This window comes from Amblyomma americanum, chromosome 6 (assembly GCF_052857255.1).
Source record: "Amblyomma americanum isolate KBUSLIRL-KWMA chromosome 6, ASM5285725v1, whole genome shotgun sequence".
In the NCBI taxonomy this organism is placed as follows: Eukaryota; Metazoa; Arthropoda; class Arachnida; order Ixodida; family Ixodidae; genus Amblyomma; species Amblyomma americanum.
In genome coordinates, this window is record NC_135502.1 from 81,404,522 (window position 1) to 81,431,308 (window position 26,787).

Below are 26,787 nucleotides of genomic sequence, written 5' to 3' on the forward strand. Positions count from 1 at the left end.
CGAAATTCGTGGAGCCCTTCACTACGGCGTCTCTCATAGCCTGAGTCGCTTTGGGACGTTAAACCCCCGTAAACAAAACAAACAAAACCTTTTCTGTTCCGGAAACCTTGGCTTCGTTGCCCCAGGACTCTTCGTGCGGATGTGCGCAGTACAGGCACCAGTTTATTCCCGGAAATTCATTCATTATATAAAATATCTGCACGACTTGTGGGCTTGCGTGCTGTATGGGAGCTTTACGAGCGCCGGAAAAATCGCGCAGCTATCATTATAACGACGCGCTCCATGATTCACACACTGTGGACTGAGAAATATTTACGATGTATAAATATTTATGGCGCAGTGTCCCTAGCACGTGGAGGATCGGCGGCACGAGGCAGGCGCAGTCGTCGGTGTTCGCTTCGAGGGACAGCATTGCCAGCAGCTGCAGAATGGCTTGTTTTGTGAGGCGGTACCGGGAGAGAAGCTCTTCGTCCCCGTTTACTTCTGATGCGTTTTCTTCCATACGGGGGTAAGTATGAAATCCAGGGTTCGACGGAAACCCGTCTGGTCGGGTATGTTCATGGCGGGAAATCTTCAAGCGCCGACCAATCGTTAAAAAGATGACGTTTCGGCCCCGGCTTACGGGGGCCTTTTTCACAATGAAGGCCTTGTTCATTGCAACAAGGCCATTGTGAACAAGGCCTTCACAATGAAGGCCTTGTTCATTGTGAACAAGGCCCCCGTAAGCCGGTGCCGAAACGTAAGCCGGTGCCGAAACAATGAAGGCCTTGTTCATTGCAACAAGGCCATTGTGAACAAGGCCTTCACAATGAAGGCCTTGTTCATTGTGAACAAGGCCCCCGTAAGCCGGTGCCGAAACGTAAGCCGGTGCCGAAACAATGAAGGCCTTGTTCTTTGCAACAAGGCCATTGTGAACAAGGCCTTCACAATGAAGGCCTTGTTCATTGTGAACAAGGCCCCCGTAAGCCGGTGCCGAAACGTAAGCCGGTGCCGAAACAATGAAGGCCTTGTTCATTGCAACAAGGCCATTATGAACAAGGCCTTCACAATGAAGGCCTTGTTCATTGTGAACAAGGCCCCCGTAAGCCGGTGCCGAAACGTCATCTTTTTTAACGATTGGTCGGCGCTTGAAGATTTTCCGCCGGGGGTAAATATACTGTAGCCGACTCGTAGTGCTGTAATGCTGCATCAATTTTAGTTCCGGGATATCTTGGAAGACGACTAGCTCATGTCTCAAAGATGGCTTTGCTGGCTTCTTTATAAGCAGATCTACTGGACTTTAAATTCAAATCTGAATTGACACCGCGCGGCTAAAATCGCCACTCTTCGGCTTGTGAGCATGAATGAAGACACTTCAGACACAAAGAAAAAATTGGAATGGACGCTAAAGTTTCGCCTTAAGGGCATCACGCGATAGCATAACGGGTTAATTTTCATATATGCAGAAGGTCATTCTCTGCTTTACATTCATAAATCCCTGGGAGTCATCATACCGCTCCTGGTGCAATGGTGCAGCTGTTAAGCAATGTGCCACTGCCCTGCAATGGCAGGGGCTCCCAGCGGTGGGCTTTGTGCGGTCCATGTTGATCATAGAGAGCGACCAATCAATAATTTAGTCAACTGCCATTTGGCACGGTGAGCAGATGCTCACCACTCGGTGGGCAGGTTGTGATGACGTTGCAAGGTCACGTGATCTAGACGGCCCATGTGCCTCCTAGGTTGCTCTCTGCAACGCCTGCCAGAGTCATGCTCGTGATTTTTCTCTGAAAACTCCGACGTCCGATTTTCTGGACAACGAGGCGTTTAACGCTGTCTAAACCCGGCCCACACCTGCACCTGAGAGAAAACCTTCGCATATCTTTATTATGAAAAACCTGGCGCTATCAAACGACGGCATATCTCTACGTTCAGCACTACTGGGGTGTGGACATGTGTGCAATTGAATAATTCCCGATCTGTGCAGTTATCCACATATTACTGTAGACATGAATTTAATCTTTGTGCGCTAAGTTTATATGAACTTCCATTCGATGTTCGGTTTTCGAGGACATTGTTGTTAGCCAAAACATCAAAAATTGACTCAAAAGTAAGATATGTTCTTGTGTCGGCAAAGCACAGGCGTTCCATCTAAAAATTCGAATTGAAATATGTTGTAGAGGCTAAAAACGTTGCCTTCTTGCAAATAAGAAATCGATCTTGTAGACCACGTTTACAGCTTCATATATTTTAGATCACTGCGCTGTTTTGTAGAGGTCTATTCGACGCAATTTGCTCAGTCTTCAGACGTACTGCAATCAAGATATCTGTACTCTAAGCATGGTATTCTTCGTATTGAGCTTCCTTACGGCATAGTGAGATCCCCCGGCCATGCCACTCTTCTTGACTAGCTCTGCCTGAGCAAACTCTGGGAAGACTTACTACATAGCGGGATGACGTGATTTGGGCGAGGAATTCTGCTCCAGACTCACTGATCTGGCTCTTGTTCTAAGCTTAAATCATGTGTTTGGCGTATGATGGCCTTAGTTGCCTATGTTCCATAACACAAAACAAAACACTCTTGTACAACGCGCACCAAGTGTATAAAAGTTTCAAAGACAGCCCGTTTCAAGGGTGGCTGTTGGTATCCAGCATACGGAAGTAGCTGCGGGACCCAAACAGCTTAGTGAATGTTTTCCAAATCTCCAGCAAGAACTAGCACACAAAATAAGCATGCACTAATGAAATCGCGCGCCTCAAATAAAGTACGACGAGTACAGAGCAGAAGGCTGCCAGCGTTCAGTAAAACAATGTACCAGGCTCCAATTTCTTAAAATAATTTTTGGTGATTACAGACAAAGTCTTCTAGTTGACATTGTCTTCGATCGCCCGGCGTGGCGCCGCCGGATTTAAAGGGCCACAGAAAGGGGTGTTGAAGCTTGGCTTTAAAATGCTTGCACTATGTAGAGTACAGGCCACCGAGCGTCCATGCCGCGTACGAGACCTCAAAAGCGAGCGGAAAATTTACAGTACGTTTTATAAAATTCCCGCTTTCGCACCTCACGGCGACGCGCAGTGTCGGGCTTTCGCACGAAAACCTGGCAGACGACGTCACGTCTTGCAAATGACGTCAGCAGCCGGGGGTTATCATTGGTTCACAGCGCCAAATTCTTTCAGACATCCCGCGCTGCCACGGCCACTCCGCGCGCACCGCAGCCGGCGGAGGTAGGGGAGGGGCCGAGTGAGTGGGGCCGGCGGAGGACCGCCCCCGTTTTGGAGTGCCAGAGGAGAGGGAAAGGCGCGAAGACGCGGAAGTTTAAATTTTGTCTGCATATAACTATGCTCCCACAAAACGAATTAAAATATTTCTTGCTGGGGGATAATTATGAACCATCGTCTTTTTTACATGCAAGAAATATCGCACCTTTATTGAGACCCTCTTTCTGGGTCCCTTTAACGAGAGCGGAGAGGGGATGAGCGGTTAGCACATGCGCAGCAATCATGCTGCTGAAGCGAGCCTCGTCTGCTATAGCTGTTTTGCTTGGTGCGAACCGCTCCTGTTTATTGGCTACCACGCAGCGGAACGCCTAGCTTTACGGCCACTTGATTTCACCCGCTGCATATGGTGCGGGTCGTGCCTAACCTCGAAGGAACGTGCAATTGCGATAGGTATCGTACAAAGTAAACAGAAAACAGCTTAAATGCTTACGAGCAAAAAGAAATTTGCAGCCTAAGTAGCGAAACTCATCCAGAGAAAGCATAAACGCTGTCTCAAGCATGAAATGCTTTCAACTCCCACTGTTGACGCGCTGCGGATGACCTGGGCGAATAAATGGAGGGAGAACACGGCTCTGAAGCTAAGGCGAACATGAATTAACATTGGCGAGAATTTTCATCTGTCCCCTGGCGCCATCGTGCTGCCATCGGAACAGCGCATGCATCAACAGCGTTTTCGTAGTCCCGTAATGGGCGTAGCCAGCGCGCGCGGCGCGAAGAAACCTAGTCTCTCACGTGCAGGCTCTTGCCAAACAAAAATTGACATCATCAGACCGGAAGTAGCAGCTACGAAAGAATGCCGGTGTTTGGCGTGGGTGCTCAACGTGAAAAATTTATTTTCTCGCTTAATACGTAATGTTCGGAACAAACTTCCTAAAATAAATGCCATGGAATGGTACTCCGTACCGTACCATCTTTCATATCTTTACTAGGACCTCGTAATTATGCAAGTGACAGCTGATCATTCCTCTAAAAACAACTTTTCTCAAATTAGGAGTTTTTTTTTCTGTGAGGAGGCTTTCGTTTTTTTTTATCTGAAACATTTTTTTGAGCTTTTTTACCTCCCAGACAACTTCGGAAAATTGTTAGAATGAATACTGTTCGTAAACAGAACACTTTTAAATCCCATAACTTCGTACCTTTTTCCGTGTTTATATTTGAGGAAAAATTGAACAAATTCACTTTGAATTATTGTGTACGGCAACGTATTTTTTCATTTGCGTAAAAAATACTTTCACGGATGCGTAGTGCTTTACTTTTAACAAATGTTTTTGTTAGACTTCGTTTGGCTACCTTTTACGAACTTAAAGTTGCGGCCACGGAACGAAAAGCTGCTTTTAAAGTGTTTGCCACCATGAAGGACATTTTTTTTAAGAAATTGAAAATTCCATATGCGTGTTACATTAAAATCTTTGATTCTGGAATGGTCGTGAAAAACGTTTATTTCAATGCCTCTAATCCGAGGACTGTAAAGAGAGGGTAGTAATCCGACGAGGTGTAATCAGTGAGACCCTTGATTTTAACAGGATGCTAATCTGGTCGTCAGATTTTGTCATTTTGTGGCCGTAGTTTGTTTGCTCTACAGCCCAGCTGCTGAATGCGCCATGCGTGACTCATGAATCCATCCTTCAGCAAATGATACGGGCCCTGCTAACTTCCAAAGCACAACTATATACTTTGCAATGAATAGAAATGTATATTTAAAAAGCAAAGCCACAATCAGGAAAACCCTTTCTCAAGCTGCTATCGTAGTAAAAATAAATTAGTACGGCATGTCAGAAACACGTACTGTATCACGATAAATAACTAAGCGATTTTAAGTTCAAAAAGATTCATGCAATGTTTTATATAGCTTAACGGAAACGAAGAAGACAACAGATTCAAATAATCACCATCCACCACACACGTCCTCGGTAAATTCGTCGCTTCAGGAGTTGTATAGCTTGCTTCTTTACAGCAGCAAATATGGTCGGTATTGAGGAGTTTGTTTTCTTAAAAGAAGACTCCAACGAAATGTTAGTTTGGCTATAATGCCTGTAAATGTTCCTGGTATGCCAAAAAACTAATCGTGATTTAAGTCACGGCATTATTCACATTATTGGTATTATTGGCATTATTGACGTTATTGGCAATATTAATGCGAAAGCAGTATATGGTTAATCGGCAACGAAACCCGACATCGGCGTTGACCAGCAGCAGTAGCCCCAAAAGCCCCAGATGACGTCACCGTGGTATCAAAGAAAAATAACATTTATACCGAAAATAATTTAAGGTGAACACAGTCCTTCCAAACTGCGAGGCGAGCACGCAGCCCATTGGCCACAAGACCGTATTTTTTTTTTCAAACATGGCACTTATTACGCTGAAATTGTCTCCTATTTACGTGAACTATTTACGAAGCTTTTAGGAAATACCAAGAAAGACAGCTCGAAAAGAGAGAATTGGCTTCTTACAATTCACGAAGCAATCTTCAATTCTTTCAGAAACATCACAGAGGCGGCAACTCACAGACGACACAAAAATGTACTTTTTCTGTAGTGAAGTCTTCACGGGCGATGTTTCCGTATGCACTTTGTAGAAGGAAGTCATAGCGCACGGTTAAAGTAGCATTTTTCCTACCCGCGTAAGTACATCCAGTCCCAGGAGGTGGAGAAATCATCGAAATCAAGTCTTTGCACAAACGTGTTCGAGATACTGAAAATAAAAACTATGTTGAAAGACGGACTGCCAAAACCACTTTGCTTTTTGGGGAACAAAAGAGAACCTAGTTTGCGCGTTGATTTACGACTGTATCTAGTGAGCAGGTGTCGGAAAGGAAGAGCGAGATATTTAAAAATTAATGAATTGAAAATAAAAAGGAAATAAACGTAAAAACATTAACTTCGCATTAAAAGCGCGTAAGTAATCTTACGGGCTCTCCTGACATTCCACTGGAATGTCTTTTTACGGGTCGAAAAACATCGTTTGTTGTTTTCCTTTAAGAGAAACACAACTAAAATAAGCCGCTGATGATGATGATTTTTTTTTATAACACAAGGGCATCTATGGCCGAAGAGCGCCATGACACAAGGTATTTTTGACTTCTCAAGGTAGGGACTAAAATAAGCATATGGAATAAACGCCCGAATGAATTTTTTTCCTCAGGGTCGTGGACGCTTCGACGAAGCACATCTGGCGTCGAGTAATGAACTTTGGAATACACTTTACTGCGAACGATTGGACGGCGGCCTGGAGAGAGAGAAATGAATTTCAATTAAAGGACAGGAGGAGAGGTCGGCCGGTGGTAACGTGACATGAAATTAAATGTCGGCAGGTGCATCGGCGCCCTACACCCGTCAGGGCCATTGCCCGCTCCTGGCATTGAGCAAACACTTTCATCGGCAAAGGCATCGAATGCTTGTGCCGGTAAAAATGTGCCGTGCTCTATTTACAGACTAATTTCTGAATCGCACGTCCGTTTTTTGCGCTGCAAAACAGCGGGGAAACTCGCCAGGGAACGAGCGCCCTGCATTACGCTTCGGCTCTCCAAGCGCGATCGAGTGTGCACAATCTAGTTTCATACAGTGGGTCAATGAACACAGCTATCTGATCGAGATAAACGCGAGAGCGCGTTCAAGGAATACGTGAGAGCAACGTAGAAGCCCTGAGCTTCGCATTTCATCTAGCGATTCTCGAAACAGCGGCTTAGCAAGTGCTCTAGACTGAAGCGAGCGCTTGTTGTGCCCGTGGAATTTTCCATAATGATTATGTCTCGCGGCAACGCTTTGGGATGGCGGCTTCACAGGTGCGTGCTGTCGTCACCTAGCTTTGCTGGGCAGTTCCGATGCCCTCGGCGAAGAATGTGCGTGGTTACCGAAACGTCTTCTACTCCTGGAGTTAAACAATTCGCCCAAGTGCCCAGGACATCTTCGTTTCCTATACTCGGCAGCTTGTCGGCGTACTTTGGATTGGCAGGTAAGGAGTGTTTGAAGAAATGTGAGCCACAGGTGGTCTCGATGTGATTGCTAAGCAAGTCTTTTTCTTTTGTTTGTGTTTTATATCTTGAGCGAGCTTTTGAGCTGATTCGTAACTAACATTGGTAATGCACTCGCGGCCAATTTTAATTACCAGAGTCATTTTATTCGGTACTGATGGAAGGACCCCACCCAACAACTTGTTTGCATAGACAGCTTTACCCATAAATGCGAGATGCGTTTACATCTGTGCATTGACTATAAGACGTGCCTATCTGGCATCTGCGTAGGTGGGCGGTAGGAATTCGCGTGTGCTTATTTTTTTTTCTCACGCAGTGCATGCTTGGAGAATTTTCTACTGGGTTAACCCTGCCGTTGGCTTCATAGTATTTTGAAATATGAAATTTAAGTTTTTTTTTTAGTCACACGCCATTCAGAACAATACCAAGGTGGGCCCATGATAAGGTCATGTCCTGGTCTCCATAGAACGCTCTTCAAGCATTAAGAAACGTTATATCGTGGCAGTATTTGGTTCGACGTTGCAAGATGCTTCGCTGCCATTTGTTCTCGATTCAATACTAGGCAACGCGCTGTTGCCTATATTTATAAGTATTCGGCCTTCAGGTTTTTCGTTCCTCAGAAATATTGAATTATCACTTAATCTTTCTTTTGATTATTCTCTTATAGAACACGCCAACGTCCAAGAAGCATGCAAGGCTGGTCTCAAATTGTACCGCACTCATGGCCCGATCGTGGTTCAGAAGATTCCCGGTCGCTACTCGCTCGTGCATTTGTTCAGCGCGAAAGATTTTCAAAAAGTTTTTCAAGAGGAAGGCCGAGCTCCGTTTCGCATAGGAATGGCAGCCATGCAGCATTACCGGGATCGAACGTCTCAAATGTACACTGGCGCAAGCATACTCCATATGTACGTACCCCTAACTGTGATGTCAACGCGCTTGCATATTATTTTAGCATTAACAGCATGCATTATTTTCCTTCAATACAGGAGTAAGAGCACAGTGTATATAGCATATGAATAATCTTTACAAAACTGTGTATTTCTTCCCCGTATTCGTACTTAAAAGTGTATTAGTTTCTGCGCCCCCAACGCAATGTTAAGTGTTTTATGTCCCTGGTATAAGATTTCACGCCCTATGTGAGAATGGTGTACTTTTAAACGATTCCTTAGCGAATGTTCCGGTAAGTTCTTCCTTTATGAGCGTATTCACGATGTTGCTGCTATCGGTTAGAGTGAGCAAAAAGGAGAAGACCGTCTCATTATTGAACTAAAGTTTGTTTCACTACACAAGTTTCATTATAACTGCTTATTTATGCACCAGTCGCTCATGTATGCGTGCGCATAAGAGCCTGCAATGTGCCACTAGCAGAAACAAGACACTCCACTGTTCTGACCCCTCGGAAACTTGCTGGCCGTTATTCGAGGTGTGCAAGATTTTAAAAAAGATACCGTAAACAGAAGTTCCCGATAGCTATGTGATTAAGTACACATCCTTCAGAAAGGCTAAGAATGGGTTAGCACACCTTCCTTTTCTCTGCTCCGATAAGAAATACGCTACATTTTATGGCCATAATTTATTTCGTCTTTTTTTCTCGTCCCCTTTCCTTAGCTTTCGTTTTCCGTGACGTCACACCGCATCCTTCGTAAGATGCCGGTGTCGGCGTACTGAATCATTTGGCTGTCAGTGCGCGCGTGACTTGTGTTGTTCTTCCTTCTAACATTCTGCTTTTGTCGCGCCGTTCCTTTCTGTAAAAACTATAACCAGCCAAAGTATCGAATCTTCTCTTTTTTTGTTCACTGTTTTTTTGTTCACTGTCATGAAGAACTTTTGTTCTTCATGACCAACGTGTCAGGGACCTCAGAGTTGTTGTTGACATATTCCTGATAAGAAACCTGGATGCAAAACTTGATGCGCCAAACAGTAGAGGAACCAAGCAGGCAAAATACAATGACAGTGTTAGAGACCGGCAAAATGTTTGCTTTTTCTTTTTATCGAAATGACAATATGAATTTAGAAAGTGCCCGTTCCGGCGACCACCGTTAAAAGGGTCACAAAATATTTTACCCAAGATTTTATGAATCAGTAAACCCATTTGTTTTCGTGCATTTAAATGGTGTAAAAAAATAAACAGGGAGCGTGATCGTGACCTGACGCCTGTGAGAATAAGAAGCCAGAAAAAATTGAGGCCCCAAAATTAAAATACAACCTTTCCATGAATAATGCGTCTGGTATCTTGGCACAGGCCTTGAGTCCTGCATTACGTCTAGGTTAGTGCAAATACATACGTTGCCCATTGCCTTGCTAAAACGTGAGGTAAGGACAGTTGCATGGTATATTTGCACTCTTGCACGTTCTTATTCTTCAGCCTGCGCCTAGAAGCCCTAATGCAAACCAGCATGCGTGAAGACGGCCGCTGTTGCAGTGGTTCCCCTAGTCGACATGAAGGCAGTGCCGCCTTTCGAAAGAAAGCGTTTTTACAAGATAAGATACGCGTGAGCACAAATAAAATATCACAAACGCTCTTTCAAGGAAGTCCAAAATATTCAACACCAGCTTGTTTATGCACGCTGATATGGAGAATTAGGTGAATGCGAATTTCTCAACTGACATAAGATTTTAATTATTTCATTAGGTTGAATTGTTACACCTAATTGTACCGTCTGGAACTCGGAGGACGACGAGACGGTCAGTGCCGCGGGCGGAGCGCTCGCGTTAGGCCCGCAGAACTTGAAACATGTCAGGACAATTGAGAATGCACATAGTGCGAGAGAGACAACAAAAATGAGATATGCACCGGACAGGTGCTTGTCCCGTTCATATCTCGTCTTGTGTCGTCTTCCACACTACGTGAATCCGTGAGTACAAAAATTGCTGGTGGTTTAGCTCTAACCCTGGTCGAAAGCGAAAAGCTTCATCTCCCTGGCTGCGTTTGTGGTCGAGCGACTGGCTATTTCCATAGTCTTTTCGGCGCAGCTACGGTAGGATGTTCATCCTCCTCCATCACCCCAGGTGTCTGGCAGCGAGCGCGAACACACTCGTTTATATACCCTTCGACTTCTTGTTCTTCCTCTTTTATATGACGTCAGCTACAGCAGCGAAACCAGCGGCTATTACACCAACTATCCCAACTTTGACCTTGATCTTGACCTTTGACCTCGAGCTTGACCTTATGGACGACCTTAGTGTGGAGCCTGACTGCCACCAGTTATGCTCATGGTTTCACCTCATAATTTCAAACTTGCGGCCCCTCTCACGGCTCGAAAAGCTGGCGTAGTGAAGCTTACCGCTTCAATAATGAACCAGATAGCCCAACACAGTTACTGACATCATATCGTCGCCATCCGGCATCGCGTCTCGTTCTTCGGCTTGCCTCTGTGTAATTATATAAATAAGAGCGCAGATTTATTTTTCGCTATTACCTGACAGCACATTTCGGTCACTTGTGAAGGCGTTCACTTGAAAATGAAGCAATGTGAAGTAGCATTTCAGTGCAATTACTTCTGCCTAGGCTACGTCCAGTGGAGGGAGAGGCAGAAAAGCACCTCATTAAAGAGCAATATATTAAGCGCACAAAATATCCTTGGCATAGAGCACGAAAGCACGCTGGTTGTAAAGTTGGCCCGACGCCAGCCCGGTTCTCCAAGGAGGTAGGAGGCGAGAGGGGAGTTTGGTGGAAGTGGAAATAGAGAGGAAGTGAATCTATCCAGAACAAATAATTAGAGGAGATGCATATGATTGGAAAGAAATTAAGAGGAGAGAAACTATGAGTTGAGGTGCAATGAGTAACTGCCGTCAAAGCTTATTAACGTCTTGCGAATACTTCTCAAGATGGTATATAGTTAGGTGCACAATGCCAGTAACTCAATTGTAGCGTCGAAACTTGGAGGCAAATTCAAAAGCACGTAATGACTATAAAGGTTTGAATGCTAGCCGCAAAGAAGGACATATGTGTTGCACTGACAGTCAAAAAAAATTGTCTGTGGTTTAGCTCTGGCTAACCCAAGTGGAATTAATAATATTAATAATAATTGGTTTTAGGGGAAAGGAAATGGCGCAGTATCTGTCTCATATATCGTTGGACACCTGAACCACGCCGTAAGGGAAGGGTAAAGGAGGGAGTGAAAGAAGAAAGGAAGAGAGAGGTGCCGTAGTGGAGGGCTCCGGAATAATTTCGACCACCTGGGGATCTTTAACGTGCAGTGACATCGCACAGCACACGGGCGCCTTAGCGTTTTTACTCCATAAAAACGCAGCCGCCGCGGTCGTGTTCGAACCCGGGAACTCCGGATCAGTAGTCGAGCGCCCTAACCACTGAGCCACCGCGGCGGGGCAAGTGGAATTGCGAAAGCTTCGTTTCCTCGGCACGTCGTCTACGCAGCGTCTCATTCCGACGCTCTCGAGAATTCAAAGCGGTCTCTTCCGCAGTTGAAGCGTCACTAAGGTAGGTGTCATTTCTTCTAGCCGCATCTGCGTTACGACGCTTCTTGAGTCTTGCGGCGCGTTCTTCTGGCGTCTCTTGAGCGCGTTGTTTCTTGCTCGCTTCGTTCTGTCGTTGTTGCGTCTCTTTCGCGCTCTCCATAATTACTACAACATGCACGCCGTTTAGCTAAACGTTGTTCCCGCTCTTCATCCGTTTCTTCCGCACGCCGCCGCTTCTTAGCTGAAGCACATCGTTGCAGCTTCACCTTATACACATCATCCGACATACCGTGGAGGATTCGCTGCGACGACTGTGACGAGCCGAGTTGGGGGGGCCGCTTTTCCACAGATGGCATGACGTCACGTACAGCGAGCGCCCCTCGCGGCAGCGGCGCGCAGCTGCAGCATGGAGGATTCGCTGGGACGATCGCGACGAGCCGAGTTGGGGCCCCGCTTTTCCACAGCTGGTATGACGTCACACATAGGTCACGCTAAAGGTCAATGGTGGATTCTCCGGGACGACGGCTAAGAGCTGAAACCTCGAGCAGTATTGCTTTCGCAATAAAAAAAAAGAATTCACAGGTACACCTAATTACCTTAAGTGTTGTGTTGGCAACCCAATGGAACTAAGCACTGTTGTTGCCTTTACCGGCAGTGAGAGTGAGACTTTCCTCCAGCCAATCAGGTCGATCAGGTCTGTAGATGTCGCTTATATACAGCCAATGGGCGACTTTTATGACCGAGAACATATTTTTTTCCGATAAGGCTTTTAATGCTATTGCATTAAAAAAGAAGACAAACGCAAGCTGACGCTATCATACGAGGAGGTGAGATTACGGGCAAAAAATGAGCGTCGGGAGAACTCTAGACGCCCATAGCAGATAACTTGAGTTACCTAGAGAGCTACAGAATGTAACATCGGAACGTAAACATAAACACGAGCTCAAAGGGAATCGCTGGGTTAAGAAATTTATTTATTGGCAGAAATTAGCGCAATACCGAGGCATATGGAGACCACTGACAGGCATTTGCCAATTACCTAGGCTGGTGTATAATGATTAGTGTTCAGTGTTCCACTGTGGAGCGTTATTTTCATTTTTCAATTATAATTCCTTATTTTCACTTTTGTATGGCGGCAACATTCCAGCCAAGGGGAGCGGTGGATCAGCGTTAGAACAGCTGGGAATCCGCACATACTCAGGAACAACGCTGTCATGTCATACATCCCGGCCATCGACTCGGTTGCTCGAGATGCCGTCAGTCTAATTGAGAAGTCCACCGACGACAAGGATGAAGTTGATGACTGCTTCCATTTGTTGCGGCGATGGGCCTTAGAAAGTAAGTAAAAAAGAACTCAAGCACATTGAAGAGATTTTGAACTCCGTTTTGAATTGGGTGGCGCTTCTGGAAGGGTGAGGCTTCACGCTCCTACCATTGACACACGCCGGCACATTTAGGAAGTGACGCGTTATTGCTGTCCCAGTAAAGAAAAAAAAAATACAGTGCCGGTGAAATTCAGTATCCAGGCCTGGGGAACGGCATGATTCCAGCGATGACAGCCGACTACGGCCCCTCTAACCATAACAGGATTTGGCCGCCATGATGCATAAACTGGCCCCCACCTGTAGAGCAACCGACAAAGGCAGTGGTAACAGCTGTGACGCAGCGAATGGTGTTAAGAATCTAGCTCCGAGCAGGCTGCTGATGGAAATTCAACCTGGAAACGTTTAGCGCTGCAACCTTGTCCAGTGAAGACAGCCTAGCAGTGCTCTTCAAGGAGCTAGCTGGTATTCATCATCATCATCATCATCAGCCTTACTACACCCACTGCAGGGCAAAGGCCTCTCCCATGTCTCTCCAATTAACCCTATCCTTTGCCAGCTGCATCCACTCTTTGCCTGCAAACTTCTTAATCTCATCCGCCCACCTAACCTTCTGCCGCCCCCTGCTACGCTTACTTTCTCTTGGAACCCACTCCGTTACCCTTAAAGACCAGCGGTTATCCTGCCTTCGCATTACATGCCCTGCCCAAGCCCATTTCTTTCTCTTGATTTCGACTACGATGTCATTAACCCGTGTTTGTTCCCTCACCCACTCTGCCCGCTTCCGATCTCTTAACGTTACACCAATCATTTTTCTTTCCATGGCTCGCTGCGTTGTCCTTAACTTAAGCTGAACTCTTTTCGTTAGCCTCCACGTTTCTGCCCCGTAGGTGAGTACCGGTAAGATTATGCTGTTGTACACTTTCCTCTTGAGGGAAATTGGTAAACTGCCACTCATGATCTGCGAGAATTTGCCATATGCGCTCCACCCCATTCTTATCCTTCTAGTTATCTCCCTCTCATGATCCGGATCAGCTGTCACTACCTGCCCTAAGTAGACGTATTCCGGGACAATTTCTAGGCTCTCCCTGCCAACTGTGAACTGTTGTTCCCTTGCTAGGCTGTTGAACATTACCTTGGTTTTCTGCATGTTAATTTTTAGACCCATCGATCTGCTCTGCCTGTCTAACTCGTTGATCATGATTTGCAGTTCACCTCCTGAGTGACTCAGCAAGGCAATGTCATCAGCAAATCGCAGATTATTTAGGTATTCTCCATTTATTCTTATTCCCAACTGTTCCCAATTCAGGCCTCGAAAAACCTCCTGCAAACATGCGGTGAACAGCATTGGCGAGATCGTGTCTCCTTGCCTGACACCCTTCCTTATTGGAATTTTATTGCTGACTTTATGGAGGACTATAGTAGCTGTGCAGTTGCTATATATATCTTCCAGTATTTTGACATAAGGCTCTTCTACCCCCTGATTACGCAATGCCTGTATGACTGCTGAGGTTTCCAATGAGTCGAATGCTTTCTCGTAATCAATGAAAGCTATATAGAGAGGTTGGTTATATAGAGAAATGCGCAGCTGGTATTAAAACTGATGTAATAGCATTTAGTGCACTCAGGATGACACACGAGGTTTGTAGAGAAACAGGTGGGCGAACAGGTCTTCGAGTAGGACGCTGGAGGCTGGAGTCTTGCTGCGACGCAGAATTTGTGGAAACAATTTAGAAAGAATACAGACACAGGTTTCCACAGCAGCCCTTTCCAGCCGCCAAACACTTACAGAAGGGACGCCGTGTCCCAACGACGGAGTCGGGCACGTCCTAGGACAGCCATTAACAGCAAAACTGAGCTCCTGTGTTTGGCCTGCCCGATTAAGCGACAGCAAAAGAGGAGCAAGAGAGTCCCCCCCCCCCCCCCCCCGGAGCTTGCACAGCCGGAGCTTATATGCTTGTATGGCCTCGGCATACTTTCAAGAAAGAAAAATAACAATGGCAAACGAAGTCGTAGTGTTACTCTAGTCTTACAGGTCAAAAGTGGCATCACGACTTCGAGATGGCGTCAAATTCTTGGATGAACGAGATCAGCCGTTCTGACTCTCCTTTTCTTGCTTCTAGCTTTTGAGAAGAAAAGCAGGAATATGAGAGGGTCACTGGCGTGGGAAAGGAGAGGTGAAGGTAGAGGTAACTGCCTCATTGTGGGGAAACTTGTTCGAGTGAATCAACAATCGCGCACGAGAGCGCGTAAACAAAAAAAAAAGATAGTTGCGGTTTAACTACTGCTGAACCTCGTTACAGAGCAAAAGCTGCGGTGTAGCGGGCAACTAGACGCGGCTTGGTGTCTGCAACGCTGAGTGCGTCCCGCGCACTGGATAGGCAGCGCGTTCACCCTGGCACCCTGCAAGTTAAATGAATGGTTGATCGCGAAAGGTTTGTCACCCAATGAACGTTGCGGCCTATTGCTGCAGTGCCGCGTGTCTGCCACAACGTTGTCAGCGCTAATGCATGCAGCTCCCATCTCGCTCTTTCTCACCATGACCACGTACCTCACAGCGTGATTGAGGTGTATACTATCCCAAAGGGCTTATGCGTCTTTCCTTTGCTTTCAAAGCTCCCGCTCTTCATCGGTTTCGGCGCAGCTTCACATGCTACGCTTTGAAGGTCGCTGGAGGTCTAAGCGACGCAGTAGTGCGAAACTCGCGGAACATGGCGTAAAAGCTTTCGCGTTAAAATAGATAAACCAGAACAGCGACGCGCTGAAACATACTCTGCCCCTGTACGGCGCCATCCTAACAACCTCCTTCCACAAACTGTAACGCAGGAACTGAATTGGAAAAAGCCCGAACGGCAATACTAAAAATGAAAAAAACTTTATATTGTGCGCTCATCTTTACATTGTACAGGATGTAGAGGTGCTCGGCGAGGTGAGATGTAGTGACCACCGGATGGTGAGGTTTAGAATATACACCCAAAATTGAGCACGAATCTCAGGGAACTAGTTAAGCAGCATATAAACCAGTTAGCGGAAAGAGTCAAGGAATTCAGGGCGTTGTTGAAGAACAGATATTCCATATTAACCGAGGACGGTGACCTTAGTGTCCAAACAATGAACGATAATCGCACCAATACAACCAGACAGGATACAGACAAATTCTTCCAGGAGATGAGAGATCTAATTAAAAAACGCCAAAGCATATGAGCCTCTACGCCCATAATTAGGATAGAGCTGGAAGTACTGTCAGAACTAATCAATAATGGTAAGGTAACCGATATAAATAATGAAGGATAACAACCCTATTGCTGACGTTTCGATATGCTTAGTGGACTGTTAGAAAGCCAGAATATAAAAGGCCTTGTTAATTACTTGGAGCGTCTAGTCGATTCATGTGTCCAACACTTTGTTCGCATTAATGCGAGGAAGGCAGCGTCATTATATTTATGAACCATATAGTAAAAGCATGTGAGGAATGCTACAGAGGAGTATAGAGTTGCCTGAGATATCAAGACGCTGATGATGGAGGCATTCGTGTGGAGGAACTGGACATCCCGCCACTGAAGAAAGCGGAAGTAAACAAAGCCTTAAAAACAATGCAAAAGGGCAAAGTGGTGTTGGTGATCAAGTAACTGCATGAGAAGACTATGCTAAAAATACTATACCCCCTCCCCCCCCCCCCCCGTACACCGCAATGTTTCACCTCGAGCGTAACGGAACTTTGGAGCAACGCTTCCATTGTTTTAATCCATGGCTAATAGTATGCCAATAACCTGAAAAAACTATATGCCAATAAATTTGATTTCTGTTCCTTAGAAGGCACTTCCTAAGGTATTTGCTAATAGAATTAAGGGTATCTTACACTTAAGCCAACCAAACAACCAGGTTCGTTTTCGTACAGCTCGACAATTGACCATGTTCACACAATCAATCAGGTTACTGGGAAATGCGGAGAATACAAGCAGCCCCTATACCGAGTATAAGATGTTCTGCAATTTTGAAATATGCACCTTTTGAGTTTGAAGAGCTCTTTCTTGGACATAACGTTGTCAGCGGTGTAGCGCATCAGAATACAGCTAAGACGCGCTAACTTGTATTATGGTTAACTAATACTGCATGGTTAATTTTTTAACTATCACTGCTATTTTCTTGATTTATTTAGAGGCGTGTAGCTCACCGTAAATTATATCCATATCAGTTTCTAGAATCTCGAAAACGCTGATACCCGTGGTGCTGTAGCCAAATTTTGTCTACACCGACGGGGGATAGTTTGCCTGCAAACGATTCGAAAGCGTTTTTTTTTTAGCGCGATGTATGCAAAATTTGTTAGCCCGCAACGACAAGGGTAACTGCGTTTTCGAAATGATAAAACATTAACATCACGAAGAGCTACGCGCCTCTCAATAATAAGGAGAATAACAGTAATATTTAAAAAGTAAACTAGTTTCCACTAGTTACTATGCTACTAGTTACTATCCTACTACTTTGCACGTCTTAACTGTATTCTGATTCTCTACACCGCTGACAACGCTAAGAAAAAATGGGTTCCTCTAACTCAGAAGCTTTTATTCAAAATTGTCCGAACATCTTAGGTGAAAGCCCAGTATATAGCCTTCATGGTTACGAGAAAGCACGTGACTCGGTCGAAATTTTAGCAGTCATGCCGCCATTTCGGAACCAGGGTGTAGAAGAGGTATAGTTAAATGCACTGCGAACTGTCAAAAGTGGCTGACCAGCCACCTTAGTCCTCTATAGGGAAAGTGGTAGGATCTCAATTGGGAAGGGTGTCAGACAGGGAGAGACAATCTCTCCAGTACTATTCACTGCATTTTTACTGGAGGTATTCAGGGAATTGGACTGAAAAGAGTTAGGGATAAAATAAAATGCAGTGCCTTGGTAATACGTGACGCCTTTTACTTCTTTCTTCCCCCCCCCTTTCCCTTTATGCCATTATTCACCCCTTTCCTTTTTGCATGGTTCAGCTGTACAGCGCTCATTTCCTTTTTTCACAACCCTGCCTCTGCGCAGTCTTCTGTCGATAGCAATGTTCCGGCCTAAAGGAAAGGCACCAATGTAGTCTTTGTTGCTTTGTTCCACAATGATATATGGGTGCCAAATACTGTTGCAAATGTTTATATTCCTATACTCTAGAGTTAAGTTAGGTGCGGGTAATTTAACTAATGCTATGTTTGTGTTTCACAGGACAAGCACTTATTTTCTTGCTTTCCACAGGCACCATGGTCATATCTATAGGTGTTCGTCTGGGGTGCCTAGAGGCTCCCTACGCGCCTCAATCAGCTGAGAGTGAAGCCATCTTAGATGACACGATGGTGACCCTGGAATCTCTGCAGGCATTTTGCAACCGCTTCCCCTACTACCGCTACTTCACGACGCCGATGTGGCGAAGATTTCAGCGCGCTATGGACGACTACGCGGTGTAAGCTTTTATTTTCACTCTCTATAATGGCATTATCGTAGCTTTTTCATCCTGCGAAGAAAGCAATACGATGTTCATTAAGGTAGGTAGGCCCCTGTATTTCTCCTTTTACGCCCTGGAAGTTGCAACTGAGCCCACACGTGCGCATCTGGATGCATTTATTGATGTCACTGACCGGTCACTGCGTCACATAGCTGGATGGAAGATAAAAGCGTCTCGTTCGCCACCATGCTCGTTTTTTTTCCTTTTTCATTGCTTTCTTCTTTTTATGTCCTTAACGCCTTTATAAATCGGTCTATAAATGCGCCATTTTAATACATTTTAATCCTCCACTTCTAATCTTATCATGTTCACTGATCACTAACCATGGTCAAAAACAAATAACGTTTCGGGAGCGCTACGGCTTCCTTGAACAATGGAGCCCGAAACGTCACTTGTTTTTCACCATGGTCACTGACCGGTGAACTTCCTTAGCCATGTTTCCTGACCAGACAGTATGCCGTCAAACCATCGACTACTTCTAAACTTATGTCACCTCTCTGCTTTTGATCCACAAATCTTCCCATTGCTTTTTGCGAACTTCCACCGTAGATTTACGGGGGGTATTCGGGAAACTGGACCTGGAAGAGGTAGGGATAAAAGGAAATGAAGAGTGCGTCACTAATCCCTTCTATAGAAAAGAGAGTAAAAGCGCCTCCTCAAGGCATGTGAAGAAACATTTGTAATGGTCACCACGTGGTAAGCTACTAAATTGTTCTTCCGCAGTAAATCGACGAGGCGTGATTCAAACGGGTCTCGATTTTTGCTCGCCTCGCACACAGATTTTTGCCAAAACGGTGTTGTTCCTTAAGGGCGCATACTCTCGGCGCATTTCCATGCACTTTGGCCCGTTGCAGCCGCTTAGTAGAAAGGCGCTCGGCTGCATGGCCAGTGGCCAGCTCATCTGCTACAGGTCGAAGAGCAGCCCCGAATGTTATCGGGGGCGAAGCTTGCCGAACATCGTATGCCTCACGCGGGACTGGTAGCCAGTCGACGGCCATTCCTGCTGCGATCCCACAACTACCTAGAAGTTCTTTCACGAGGCCTACCGGTGGCCTAGACCGGATAAACTTGGGCACCGCGAAATGGTCGCCGAGGCACGGACAGCGCAAGGATAAGAAAACTTAAGAACTATTTATTCTCACCGCAGAAATGGAAATGAAAGCGCGCTATACAGAAGTGAACAAGCGCTTCTATACGCGGTGCGCCGCGTAGGCGATTCCTTCGTTTCGGTGTAGGCGAAACAGCGCACATCAAAACAACTCGTGATACTATTCACTGGCTGACATAGCCCCGCACCTTCCCACGCTGACAAGGCGTTTGCACGTGTCCTTGCTGGTGCCACGAAAGTCAACTGGCCACAGTGATCTCACGACGCGTTCCTTAAAAGCACTCTTGTCCAGCCGCAACAAGAGGGAAGGTTTCCGATTTAGCGATTGGCGTCCTTTGTGCCGAGCGATAAATTCAACGAACAGGCTCCCGACCTCTAGCGAAGATATAGCTGCTAACCGCGCCAATTGTTGGTATCACAGCAGATGAGGTTGGAGCGGTGACATCCATAAAGACAGCAGGTGGTTGCCAGCTGTTCGACATGCTATACTGCCATGTGGCCTGCACGGGTTTGCCTTGTGTTCATCTCGAGGGGCGCACGTGGCCTGACAGCTGCTAATTCGATTACTGCAAGCCGGTAGTTGGTGCATTTTTCACTTTCCACTAATGACTGGACGAATGTCTTCCGGAGAGACGCAACAGAAACCAGATGTCTAACGCACAACCGATTCTTTTACGGCTGTCTCGGTGATCATTATCAAGCACCTCAGGGGACTCACGCCCCGTTAAGAAGACTTGCAGGATATTTTTTGCGCGTTTCTTTCTCTCATAGTCTCACATCACCCTAAGCAAGGCGTCGGCGTGACTATGTAGGCCCCCTAAAGGGAGTATTGTCTCAGGGCAGGTTGCTGAGCTGTAAGGAAAGCAGGTCCAAATGAGTTATCGCTGCTATCGCTGTAGACTATGCTTTAAAGGCGCAAATGGCGGCCTTGTGCATTTTTGAGACCTCGACATAATGAATATTGAATTTGATCCGTATAGAGCATTGTAGGTACCACATGTGCTGCCCGCGCATGTGCAGCGCTAGCAATATTGGCCTACTTCTCTCCGTTCAGCGTCGTCGGTGTAAATGTCGTACCCTTCCCCTCCGTATGGCCTAATTTGCAGCAAATACGTAGGCAACTATGTACATATATACAAACCTTCCCGCTCTGTTCAACTGCCGTACACCAGCCAACGGGCACTGTACTCTTGACTCCATCCACCGGCGAAGGCCAACTTAGGAAACCAATTTCGAATCTCAGACCTTAACCAGATCACGATTTCCCCACAGCCAGAAATCAGCCCAATCTTTCAGAGACAACTGCAGCTATTTGTGTTTTTTCAGCCGCAACTTAACGGCAGATGAAATGCATTTGAGTGACAGTGGCAGTTATGAGTGTGGTCATCACTGCGTTGATCATTTCGCGAACAAGTGATGAGTTCGCCAGTGATGAGTGTACTCAGCCCTGGCCTCACCCAGAGCTTAATCAGAGGCTGTTATGTTTTAGCTTTGTTCGCGTTAGTCTTCACTTTTTTTTATACTACAGAAAATGCGTTTCTTGTAGATATTGAATTTCTTCCTTTCTTTTTGGTGAGGTGGGGGGAGGGGGAAGTGAAGGGTAGGTACGTATAAATGTTTTATTCGAGCGTGGGTTGACCCGCTTCATGTTTTCCGTTCTTTCCAGGCGTGTAACGAAACACATCAGCGACGCCGCATCCCGTTTTTTAAACAACAAGCAGCGTGAGCCACGTACAATTTTAGAGCACCTGCTTGTAGGCAACAAGTTGAACTTTGCAGATATGGTGACGTTCACAAGAGACCTCATTATGGGAGGCATCGAAACTGTGAGTGAATTGTTTATTACTTTCTTTTTCGATAACAACGTCTTATAACCTTCGCTTCTTGAACTAAAAATACAACAGAACTAAATATCTCACAGAAGCACTCTTGAGGTTGGACCGCTTCTAACCTGAAAGAATTACTGCGCTAAAACCTTTAGAGCAATTGTTTCTCAGCAAACATGTACCAGAGTCGCACCAAAACTTCCGAGTTCCCGAGACCAGCGCCACAACGCCATGAGATGCATACCGCACCACGTGATTGTTCTTCACCCACGCATGCAACCCCGACTCTCGGGATGACGTTTTTTAGTCTTCTTTGTCGGTTCTGTACGAGAATCGTGAGAACGATGACGCGGTAGTTGCAAGGCGCATCTGAAATGAAGGAGGTCCATTTGTTGTCAGCGCACTATTGCATCGCTCGGAAAGCACGCTGACCAGCTGGCTGGTGTTGTTAAACAACAATCGCATATTGTGAGACATGTGCCAATGCATCTTCTCTAAGATAGCTTGATGAATAGTCGTTTCAAGAAAGCTTAATTCTTCAACAGGATAGCCGACCGATCGCGACATCAACGTTGCAAAAACACTACAGACTAATTTCTTCGGCACTTCTCGCGATATTTCTGTGAGATGTGCTCGCCCCCGGTAATACTGGCCCGTCCGCAAAACCAGCCAGTCTCTGAGTAAACAATTCACCAACGCAGTGCTCATCACACGTCTACTCGCAAACCCATCAGGGGATGCTTATCCGAAGGCCCTTTCGTGCGCGCTGCGATTCATGTCCACACAATGTCATTCCTTGCTTTGCTGTTTTTCGCTTCTTAATGGGGTGGAGCTCATCTACTGGTTACGTCAGTACCGCATCAGCCCGCAGTCGCTCTAAATTACACGTCATAGCACTGATGCTAGGCTATTTGTTTTAAAAGCGAAAGCTTTTACTGCTCCACTCCGTACCTTCTTCGCCGTGTGCCCGAGTTTGACCTTGAACCGAGGAGAAACCACGGAACAGCTATGACGTCACTCAGCCGCCGCCGAATCCAAGCGCTCGCCTCTGCCTAGTCACGTGACAACATTGACGTCACTCAACCACAGCTACGTCGGTGACGTGCGCTCGCTCTGACTAAATATATCCGCTGCCTCTCAGGCGGTGCCAATGGATTGCAGCAGCTCTCGACAATTTAGCGGCAGCAGTCGTCATGGATGATCCAGGCGAGACGCCTCGTGAATTGAATGCGTCTAAGAGGTGGCGAAGACGACAGGCCGAATCCGATCATCCAGTGGACGCAGCTCGCCGAGAGGCTGCCGCACAGAGACGAAGAGAGCAACCAAAGCAAAATCTTTAAAGTAAAGGCTGGCAAGCATTGGCTAAAGGTCAGTCATTGCACGAAGTAACATCCAAGTATAGCCAATAGCGTTTTTCCTCCATAAAAACGCTAAGGCGCCCGTGTGCTGTGCGATGTCAGTGCACGTTAAAGATCCCCAGGTGGTCGAAATTATTCCGGAGCCCTCCACTACGGCACCTATTCTTCCTTTCTTCTTTCACTCCCTCCTTTATCCCTTCCCTTACGGCGCGGTTCAGGTGTCCAAAGATATGAGACAGATACTGCGCCATTTCCTTTCCCCAAAAACCAATTATTATTATTATTATTATTATTATTATTATTATTATTATTATTATTATTATTATTATTATTATTATTATTATTATTATTATTATTATTATTATTTACCAGGCTTAACTTTCAAGCTTTCACTTTGTTTACTTAGGTTTAGCCGAGTTAAACATTTGCCTAATTTTTTTATTTGTAACTTTGAACGCCCCCTTTGATTTCTTAGCTACAGCTGGCATTATTGCAGAAAGATGCTTTCCACGTGTGCGTCCCGAAACAGGAGAACATTGGCTTTTATATGCCCCCCAAATCACCTTCGCTTAATATAAAAAAACGCAACCTCCTGCATGAATGATACTGTATTTAAAATTTGTGTTCGCAGCCATGCGAGCGCTGCGTGAAATAAGTAGTCGGTTTCAGTGTACTCAATATACGGCGGAAGTTGGCTTCAAGGCCCTAGATGATTTTCAAGCTAGTATTCAACTGCCGTACTTTGTTATTGCTAGCCTCACATTGTCACAATAAGAATGATTTGTTCTTTAAGCCATAAAAACCTCCTTTCAGACTGCCTCAGTTGCCACGGCCTGTCTTCTCGATTTTGCGAAGTATCCCGAAGTGCAGGAAAGAGCACGCACTGAAGTCTTCGCTGTTGTCGGAGAAGACGTCAGTGCCATTCAGCCTGAACACGTTGACCGTTTACCCTACCTGAACGCATGCATGAAGGAGACTATGCGGTAAGTGATAAGTGATTCTATCTTTATCGGTCGGTCATGGGAGCTTTCGATCCGATTGCGCTTGCTATTTTGTCAGCCTGTTTCGTGAAATATCTCAATATTTCTTTGCCGCTCATTAGCCTTTGCGTCATTGTCACTTTGTCTGTTATTATTTTAAATCGACGTTTTGAATTTATTTGACATTTAAAGGGAGAGCGTTAGTACTCCCATCTCGTAAAAAAAATTGTCCGGTTTCGGAGTCGGCGTTGGCGACCGTTTTAAGCCTCGCAGCCGGAGCACCCCCCCCCCCCCCCCCTAGGAGCAACCTAGGTGGGCCACGTGACCTTGAGGCGTCACCACAACCTGCCCATCGGATTGTGAGTCAACAGACCACCGTGGCAGGTAGCAGTTAATGATTGGCCGTGAGAGGTTTGGAGTGTAGCAGTGCAATAGCACGATGCCAAGAGGAAACAAAGGAGTAAGCACAGCGCTGAACTGACAACAGAAGTTCATTCAGGACGCTATCGTCATATGTAGTCCAGTCTCGCGAAAAGAAAAACAGGAAAAAAAACAACAGAAGATTGACAAGTGGATCAAACCATACTCCGAGCAATGCAGCCATTTCTTCAATATAGTGATTTTGAGAAAGCAGATAGTTGTGCTCTTTCATCAAGTTGGCAACGGACGGAGTGCTGACGCATTTCGCACCTAGCTTCGTGATTTCTGATGCATAGATTGTTTTTCTCTTTAGCTTATCTTTGTGATTAGCAGCAACCCGGCTGCTTTTCAAGCAAGAGCAATCGCGGCAGTGAATGCCCATGTTACGGGCAGTATTCTTAACATTGTTGCAATGCTCCCTTAAATAATTAGCCTGTCGTTAAGACAACGACTGGTTTAGCCGATGTATGAGCCGCCATAAGACAAAGGGATTGAATACACAAGGCTACCATTACAAGGCCCATATTTTTCTGGTTGTTTTTCCTTTACTTGTGAACCGCTTTCACTTTTTTTTAAGGTTCATTTATTTACACGCGCGCACAAGCCACTCAATCTCACAAGAGCCAAAAAAAATACATCAACTCCAACTCTTTTTTCCTATTCTTTGCGAATTATGGGACAGGAAGTGGACATAGGGTATTGCGGCCACATTCCTTTCTCCGTTACATTGGTGGACTGCATTGCCTACTTTCAGCTTTTTTAACAACCATTCTGATCGAGATGCGACAATATGAATGGGGTACCCTGCAGCTGCTAGCCTTTCGACCAGACAGGAAGAACTGTAGACAGTTCTAGGAGTACATGATTTTTTTTTTCATGGCGTTGTTACAGCATGACACCACAATGCCACGTTTCAGAAGTTTCGCGTGGGCTCGGCTCTACAGAAGCAATGGCCTTTCACTTCAAGTTCAAAGGACCAGCATGCCTTGGGAGCATTAAAATACAAAGCCAGGCCAATAATCTAGGCGTGGTCGTTAACAGGCGCATCATGAGTTATTTCCAGTGGCGCAAGGATGTCATAAAAAAAGGACAAAGTTGTGGGCCTTGCAGATGACCGTGAGCACTTTGCCCGGAAAAAATTTGGATGCTTCTTAATTTCAGTTATTTCGTGGTGCACGCTGCTCAGGAGTCTACACAAGGGTGACGTAGACTGTGCATGTGTTCCCTCGCTGGGTTAATATAATTTTGGCTCGTTATTTGCACTTTCCATGACGGCACGCTCATCCCTTAACGCCACTTAACCTCCGGCCTTTATCCTACGATGAAATGTTCCATTTTGTTTTTCTTGGATACGCCTAAAGAGTTCGTGAGAAAGATCGCAAGGATTCTAACTTTCCTTTTCTTTAAACCGATTTTTTTTTCCTTCTTCATGCACCAGGTTGAATCCAGCAATAATGGGAATCTGCCGAAAGCTGCAGCAAGACGCTGTACTATCAGGCTACCTCGTTCCTGCTAAGGTAAGTGCATATCCGATAATGAAAAAGGGCATCCGACGTGGCGCCATTATTGGTCTAAACAAACAGCACATGTTGCCGATATAGAATATTAATGAGAAGTTTTAACGCGATCGCGTTAAGGTTCCCAGTCTGCAGAAAACATGGCGTAGTCTTCGGCGCTGTGAGCGAAAAATTCCTCGAGATGCAACCTAGATGAGCAGCCTTCTGTCGGTACCTTCTGTCGGTACCTTCTGGCGTCATTACAACCTGCTCGCCGCACTATGAGAAGAGTAACCACCGTGGCCAGTGGGCATTATTTAATGATTGGTCACTTAACGCAATTAGGCCGCCGTGGTGGCTCAGTGGTGATGGCGCTCGGCTGCTGACCTGAAGGACGCGGGTTCGATCCCGGCCGGGGCGGTCGAATTTCGATGGAGGCGAAATTCTAGAGGCCCGTGTACTGTGCGATGTCAGTGCACGTCTAAGAACCACAGGTAGTCGAAATTTCCGGAGCCCTTCACTACGGCGTCCCTCATAGCCTGAGTAGCTTGGGGACGTTAAACCCCCATAAACCATAAACTTAACGCATAACTCAACCGTTGCACCACTGTGCCTGGAGTGGTATAAGGACTCCCAGGGATCTGTGAATGTAATATCGAGAATGACCAATTTCGCACATATGGGCATTAAGCCATTAACGCTATCGCATTATACCCTTAAGGCGCAGCTTAAGCGTCCCCTTCAATTTTATTCACTTGAGATATATGCCCTTAAAGAATTAAATATTTCATTCCATACTGATCTAAGGGCATAAATTCATCAACTTTAAACTTTTGGAGATGAGCGCAAAGCTTCAGTTTTTAAGCGAGTGGCAGTCAAGAAAAAGGACTAAAGCGCTGTTTCTAGCGATTGAACTGCATTTTGTTCTTTATCCCGGGCTGCGAACAAACGTAGAAAATGATATAGTAGCCCATCTTTCCGGCAGTTCGCGAGCATAGACAAATGTGACGACTCCCGCGAAATCAGTATATCTTTAATAGTTTTCACAACACTGAAAGCTCCTGAACACTGTAAGTAGCTACCTTAATTCTCTAAACTGAAAATGATTCCATCTAGACAATGTGACCACTGTAATCTCTCGTTAATACGTTTAAGGC

The 26,787-nt window shown here is 45.8% G+C and overlaps 1 protein-coding gene across 1 annotated transcript in view; it reads left to right on the forward strand.

Annotated features, from left to right (window-relative positions):
- Nucleotides 1-387: 387 nt before the first annotated feature.
- LOC144095350 (uncharacterized) overlaps nt 388-26,787 on the forward strand; it is a 62,472-nt gene continuing 36,072 nt past the window's right edge. Inside the window, exons 1-8 of the mRNA XM_077629114.1 lie at nt 388-508; nt 7,037-7,206; nt 7,893-8,130; nt 12,792-12,982; nt 18,196-18,400; nt 21,217-21,376; nt 23,548-23,717; nt 25,573-25,651. Of these exons, the coding sequence (XP_077485240.1) occupies nt 429-508; nt 7,037-7,206; nt 7,893-8,130; nt 12,792-12,982; nt 18,196-18,400; nt 21,217-21,376; nt 23,548-23,717; nt 25,573-25,651 (1,293 nt within the window). The 5' untranslated portion in view covers nt 388-428. The remainder of the gene's footprint in view (nt 509-7,036; nt 7,207-7,892; nt 8,131-12,791; nt 12,983-18,195; nt 18,401-21,216; nt 21,377-23,547; nt 23,718-25,572; nt 25,652-26,787) is intronic.